The sequence below is a fragment of the Palaemon carinicauda genome, chromosome 9 (genome assembly GCF_036898095.1).
Source record: "Palaemon carinicauda isolate YSFRI2023 chromosome 9, ASM3689809v2, whole genome shotgun sequence".
NCBI lineage: Eukaryota > Metazoa > Arthropoda > Malacostraca > Decapoda > Palaemonidae > Palaemon > Palaemon carinicauda.
The window spans coordinates 114,383,102-114,390,601 of record NC_090733.1 but is presented as its reverse complement, the minus strand read 5'-3'; the positions used below and the strand labels follow the sequence as shown (position 1 = coordinate 114,390,601).

The window sequence follows — 7,500 nt, the reverse complement described above, 5'->3', positions numbered from 1 at the left end:
CCTATATATATATATGTATATATATACATACATACATACATACATACATACATACATATTGATCTCATTCATACATACTACTACCACTATTACTACAACTGTGACATACTTAAGGGTTTCGCCCAGACCAAAGGGCTCATCAGGTGGGTTTTGCCAACTTCTATATTTGCAGGCTTGGTTCCCACGACCCTTTCCTAAAGCCAAGCATCCCTAGGCCAGGCATTTAAGCCAATCATTAGAAGGCCAGGCATTTAAACCATTCATCCTAAGGCCAGGCTTTCAGGCCATTCATGATAAGGCCAGGCATTTAAGCCATCAATTTTAAGGGCCGGCTTTTAGCCATTCGTTTTAAGGTCAGGCATTTATGCCATTCATCCTAAGGCCAGGTATTTAAGCCATACTTCTTTAAACCAGGAATTTAAGCCTTTCTTTTTGAGGCTAGGCATTTAAGCCATTCATCCTAAGGCCAGGGATTTGACCCATTCATTATAAGGCAGGGCATTTAAGCCTTTCATCCTAAGGCTAGGCTTTTAAGCCAATCATTATAAGGCCAGGCATTTAAACAATTCATCCTAAGGCCAGGCTTTCAGGCCATTCATTATAAGGCCTGGCATTTGAGCCATTCATTTTTTGGCCAGACTTTTAGGCCATTCATTATAAGGCCAGGCATTTAAGCCATTCATTTTAAGGCCAGGCATTTAAGCCATTCTTTTTAATGCCAGGCATTTATGCCATTCATCCTAAGGCCAGGCTTTCAGGCCATTTCTTACAAGGCTAGGCATTTAATATATTGATCCTAAGGCCAGGCATTTAAGCCATTCAATATAAGACTAGGCATTTAAGCCTTTCATCGTAAGGCCAGGCATTTAAGCCATTCATTTTAATGCTAGGCATTTAAGCCATTCATCCTATGGCCAGGCATTTAGGATATTCATTATAAGGCTAGGCATTTAAGCCTTTCATCCTATGGCCAGTCTTTTAGGCCATACATTATAATGCTAGGCATTTAAGCCACTCATCCTAAGGCCAGGCTTTTAAATCATTCATCCTAAGACCAAATGTTTAAGCCATTCATTATAAGGCCAGGCATTTAAGCCATTCATTATTAGGCTCTGCAGTTAAGCCAAACATCATTAGGCTTGGCAAAGGCAAGCATAATTTTTCCAGGCATTTATGCTAAGCATCCTTATGCCAGGCATTTAAGGCAAGCTTCTTTATGGCAGGTATTCAAGGCAAGAATTTGTATGCAATACAGTTAACTCAAGCATTATCAGGTTAGGCAGTTAAGATAATCATCTCTATGCCAGGTAGTGAAGCTATCCCTCCTTAGACCAGGTAGTTAAGCTAAACATTCTTAAGCCAGTCAGTTAAGCCAAACATCCTTAGCTGAGGCAGTTACGCAAAGCTTCCTTAGGCATGGCCTCTAAGCCATAGTTCCTAAGGCAAGGCATTTAAATCATACAACCTTAGCCCAGGAAGTTAAGCCTCCCACCCCTATACAAATCAGGTAAGCCAAACATCCCTAGTCCAGGCATTCATGCCAAACATTTTTAGTCCAGTCACCTCGGCCTTTCTTTTTAGGCCAGCCAGTTAAGCGTTTCGGTTTTTTCCGGACTGTTCAGCCACACATAGACCAGGTAGTTAAGCCAAACCTTCTTAGATAGGGCAGGTCAGCCAACACCCTTAGGCCAGACAGTTAAGCCATACACCCTCAGACAAAGTAGTTAAGCCAAACATCCTTAGCCCTGTCAGTTGAGCCAAACATCCTTAGCCAAGGCAGTTAAGCCAAGCACCATTAGGCCAGGCAGTTAAGCCAAACATTCTTAGGCCAGGCAGTTAAACCAAGCATCATTAGGCCAGGAGTTTAAGCCAATCATTATTAAGCCAGACATTTAAATCAATCATCATTAGGCCAGACATTTAAGGCAAGCTTTAGTAGGCCAGGTAATTAAGTCAAGCATCATTAGGCCAGGCAGTTAAGTCAAGCCTCATTAGGCCAGGCAGTTAAACCAAGAATCATTAGGCTAGGCAGTTAAGCCAAAAATCACTAGGCCAGGCATTTAAGCCAAAAATCACTAGGCCAGGCAGTTAAGTCAAGCATCATTAGGCCAGGCCGTTAAGTCAAGCATCATCAGGCCAGGCAGATAAGCCAAGCATCATTAGGCCTTGCAGTTAAGCCAAGCATCATTTTGCCAGGCAATTAAGCCAAGCATCATTAGACCAGGCAGTTAAGCCAAGCATCATTAGGTCTTGCAGTTAAGCCAAGTATCATTAGGACAGACAGTTAAGCCAAGCCTCATTAGACCAGTTAGTTAGGCCAAAAATCACTAGGCCAAGCAGGTAAGCCAAGCAACATTTTGTCAGGCAGTTAAGCCAAGCATCAATATGCCCTGCAGGTAAGCCAAGCATCATTAGGCTAGGCAGTTAGGCCTGGCATCCTTAAACCTAAAAAAAAAAAAAAAAAAAAAAAAAAAAAAAAAAAAAAAAAAAAAAAAAAAACATGCCAGGCGGTTAAGACAAGCATTTTTAGGCTAGGCAGTTAAGACAAGCATGATTAGGCTAGGCAGTTAAGACAAGCATGATTAGGCTAGGCAGTTAAGCCTGGCATCCTTAAACCAAAAAAAAAAGAAAAAAAAATATGCCAAGCAGTTTAGACAAGCATCATTAGCCGAGGCAGTTAAGCCTGGCATCCTTAAACCTAAAAAAAAAAAATATGCCTGGTAGTTTAGACAGGCATCATTAGCCGAGGCAGTTAAGCCTGGCATCCTTAAACCTGAAAAAATAAATATGCCAGGCAGTTTAGACAAGCATCATTAGCTGAGGCAGTTAAGCCTGGTATCCGTAAACCTAATAGAAAAAAAATATATGCCAGGCAGTTTAGACAAGCATCATTAGCCTAGGCAGTTAAGCCTGACATCCTTAAACCTAAAAAAAAAAAAATATATATATATGCCAGGCAGTTTAGACAAGCATCATTAGCCTAGGCAGTTAAGCCTGACATCCTTAAACCTAAAAAAAAAAAAATATATATATGCCAGGCAGTTTAGACAAGCATCATTAGCCTAGGCAGTTAAGCCTGACATCCTTAAACCTAAAAAAAAAAAAATATATATATGCCAGGTAGTTTAGACAAGCATCACTATGCTAGGCAGTTAAGCCAATCATCGAAAGCCTAGGCAGTTAAGCCGGGCATCCTTAAACTTAAAAAAAAAAAATATGCCAGGCAGTTTAGACAAGCATCATTATGCTAGGCAGTTAAGCCAATCAACATAAGCTTAGGCAGTTAAGCCAATCATCATAAGCTTAGGCAGTTAAGCCTGGCATCCTTAAACCTAAAAAAGAAAAGATTAAAAAATAATACAGTATTCCTTTCACAAAAATAAAAATACCGGTATATTCCTTTTACAAAATATGCGACGTCGCTATGAAAAAAAAAAATATTCCTACCACAAAATAACAAAAATATATTCCTTTTACCAATATGAAATAATATTCCTTTCACAAAATAAAATAAAAAAAATATATTCCCTTTGCAAAAAAAAATTAAAAATATTCCTATCACAAAAATATATTTTTTCTTTTTTTTCTTTAATTTTCAATTTTTTTTGGTTTTTTCTTTTTTCTTTTTTTTTTCTTTTTTTTATTTCTTTTTTTTTCTGTGTCTAGTTTCTGACTTCTTAATTATTTTGGATATTCTCCTCAGTTCGTTCGTTATGAACCTTATTTTCGTCTGTTTCCAAAACTGGGACTATGGGTCCAAGGGGGGCCCAAGAGTAAGAGGCCTTGTCTCGTTTTGGTTTCCTCTTTGGTTTCCTTATCAAAAGTTTTCTTTTTTTTGGTTTTTTATTTTTTATTTTTTTGGGTTTTTTTTATTTATTTTTTTTTCTGTGTCTAGTTTCTGACTTCTTAATTATTTTGGATATTCTCCTCAGTTCCTTCGATATAAACCTTATTTTCGTCTGTTTCCAAAACTGGGACTATGGGTCCAAGGGGGGCCCAAGAGTAAGAGGCCTTGTCTCGTTTTGGTTTCCTCTTTGGTTTCCTTATCAAAAGTTTTCTTTTTTTTTGGTTTTTTATTTTTTATTTTTTGTTTTTTTTTTATTTATTTTTTTTATTTTTTTTCTGTGTCTAGTTTCTGACTTCTTAATTATTTTGGATATTCTCCTCAGTTCCTTGGATATGAACCTTATTTTCGTCTGTTTCCAAAACTGGGACTATGGGTCCAAGGGGGGCCCAAGAGTAAGAGGCCTTGTCTCGTTTTGGTTTCCTCTTTGGTTTCCTTATCAAAAGTTTTCTTTTTTTTTGGTTTTTTATTTTTTATTTTTTTTGGGTTTTTTTTATTTATTTTTTAAATTTTTTTTCTGTGTCTAGTTTCTGACTTCTTAATTATTTTGGATATTCTCCTCAGTTCCTTCGATATAAACCTTATTTTCGTCTGTTTCCAAAACTGGGACTATGGGTCCAAGGGGGGCCCAAGAGTAAGAGGCCTTGTCCCGTTTTGGTTTCCTCTTTGGTATCCTTATCAAAAGTTTTCTTGTGGGTCCTTCTCCTTCTCCTTGTTTTTCTTCCTTCACAACGACTACTTTCTTGCCATCTTCTACTGGAGTTTCACAACCTTCTACGACTGAAGTTTTATCAAGTCCGCATTCTTCCTTTCCTGGTGAACCCTCGTCACCCGTTCCTTCTTCTTTTTTAATCTTTTCCAAATCTCTCTTCTGAAGTTCCTTCTTCAGTGAAGATATGACATCCTTCGCTGAGGACAATTCTTTCTTCATTCGATCTTCTATGTTGGTCATTCGAATTATCTTGCTGTTCAAGTTCTTCTCTCGTTTCACTTTGTTCTCCAGTTGTTCACGAAGACCTTCGTTCTTCTTTGTTATTGTGAACACTGCCTCCTTTAGCTCACAATTCTGTACTAGAGCTTTAGAAATCTCTCCTTGCAGCTCTTCTACTAGACTTTGGTGTCCATGTCTTCTTTTCAGATCATTAGAACGAGCCTCCTTCAACTTTTTTTCTAGTTTGATTTTCTCTAGAGCTAATTCTTCATTAAGGAAGCTTCGTTCCTCAATGGATTCCTTGAGATCTTTATTCTCTGCCAGAAGGATTGATTTCAGCTCGTCATGAGCCTCGATTTCCTTCTTGGCTTTTCCCAGTTCCTCATTCAACTGGACCATTTTCACTGTATTTTCTTCAACCAAAGTCACTTTACCTCCAAGCTCTCGTTTCAGAGCTTCCTTCTCTCCCATAAGTTCTGATTACATCTGAATATGGGCATCATTTTTCTGTTGAGCCATTTTCAGTTCCGCTTTCAAGTCTAGAATTGATTGATAGTAATCAGCAAGTTGATTTTCCTGGGCTTCAATCACAGCCTGTTTATTGGCAAGGTCCTTAGCCATGTTTTCATTCTTTCGCTTGAGATCTTCAATCTCAGTGTCTCCATCAGTCTGAACTGTTACATCTGATTCAGGGACTGGTTCAGTCTCTACCTGAACGCCTACATCTCTGTTAGAGATAAGCTGTTGAGTCTCTACCTGAACGTCTACATCTCTGTTAGAGGTAAGGTGTTGAGTCTCTACCTGAACGTGTACATCTCTGTTAGAGGTAAGCTGTTCCGCTCCTACCTGAACTTGTACATCTCTATTAGAGACAACACTCCCTCTGCCTCCTGGCAGCAGCAGCTGTTCCTCCTCCCTGGAAAGCGAAGGATCCGTCCCATTGAGGACAGCTTCAGTCTCCTCAGAAATACTGTTGATTTCCTCCTGGTCCAAGACAGGCTCGAGTGCCTAACTCTTTTCCTCCTTGGCCCAGAATTTCCTCATCAGTAGTCCACCTCCCAAAATGAGGCGTAGTCCCTCCAGTTCCATCAACCGGGGCTGCTGGTCCTGAAAACTGTCTCCGGAAGAGGTACCCCCAAGTAGGCATTTCTTCCCGTACTCACTGATAGCTCTCAATGCGTTGTTTGTAAACATCTTCGTTGCAAAACTCAGAATGCAGATCACTTGACTTTGATCAGGTATGATTTGAAAAAAATCGATGTAGGTCTTCGCAGAAATATTGACTCGAGATTGAAGGCGTTTTGAAGACTGGAGACGTCTTCGTTGGCTTCGAGATCGTCTCTTGAAACTGATTCTGATTATAATTCGAATGAGAGCGAGACTTTGAAGACGTCTTCGTTCGATTTGGGAAAATTCTTCTCTCGGTTTTCACCGAAACTGGTAGTAATTTCTTTTCCCCGAAGGAAATAGATAGATAGATAGATAGAGTATATATATATATATATATATATATATATATATATATATATATATATATATATATATATATATATTTTTATGTACATACATACATATATACATACATACATACATATATATATATATATATATATATATATATATATATATATATATATATATATATACACACACATATATATATATATATATATATATATATATATATATATATGTATAGATATACATATACATATATACACATTATTATATATACATACATATATGTATATATATATATATATATATATATATATATATATATATATATATATATATATATATATATATATATATATATATATATATCAGACGTTAATAGTTCATTGCAGGACAAAGGCCTTAGAGATATGTGTCTATTCTCGTCTGTTTATGATCATTCAATGCCAATCTATACTCGCAAGTTTTCATAAATGTCAATCCTTCGTCTTTTCTTCCTTCCCCTACTGGTTTTGCATTTCCTAGGGACCCATTTTTATTTTGTGGGTCCATGTGTTATTTTTCAATCTCATTATATGTCCTACCTATGGCCATGTTAGAATACCCTCTACTCTAATTTACTCTCGTGTTTATATATCTATCTATCCATCTATCTATCTATCTATCTATCTATCTATCTATCTATCTATCTATCTATATATATATATATATATATATATATATATATATATATATATATATTACACTGACAACAACAACAAATGCCTCCGTTTATAATTCACTGCAGGACAAAAGGCTCTGATATGTCTTTATTCATCATCTAAGCTGGCTACTGCCGTTGGTGATGGTGGGAGACTTTAGTTTCATTGCTCACAACAAACCAACTTATTAAGGCCGGCTCAGACTATAGTCAATTTTTTTTAGCGAGGTAGATTTGCACCGACTCGCAGGGGTGCCCTTTTAGCTCGGAAAATTTCCTAATAGCTGATTGGTTGGAAGTATTTTTTTTCCAAATACCATCATGGTTTTCAATTGATCACCAAGTAATATGAATCGAAACTTATTTATTAATCTAAATTTCTCCCTTAGATATAGCTTTTGTCCATAAATAATGTTAAATAAATAGATATATTATTAAGTATCGTGATGGTAAATCTAAATTTAATAACAACACCCGCCGAAGTCAAGGACAGGAGCTTGTTTTCGGATGCACGCTGCATAATTTTGTTACTTTTCACATATTTCAACACAAATGGAGATACATTAC

At 37.1% G+C, this 7,500-nt stretch overlaps 2 protein-coding genes across 2 annotated transcripts in view; one reads left to right on the top strand and one right to left on the bottom strand.

Moving 5' to 3' along the window:
• Window positions 1-7,500, top strand: part of LOC137647057 (uncharacterized) — a 592,613-nt gene that overhangs the window by 121,709 nt on the left and 463,404 nt on the right. The gene's annotated exons all lie outside the window — the stretch shown is intronic.
• LOC137646597 (filamin-A-interacting protein 1-like) lies at window positions 4,383-5,246 on the bottom strand. The gene has a single exon (XM_068379704.1). The coding sequence runs from the start codon at window positions 5,244-5,246 to the stop codon at window positions 4,383-4,385; it is 864 nt and encodes a 287-aa protein (XP_068235805.1).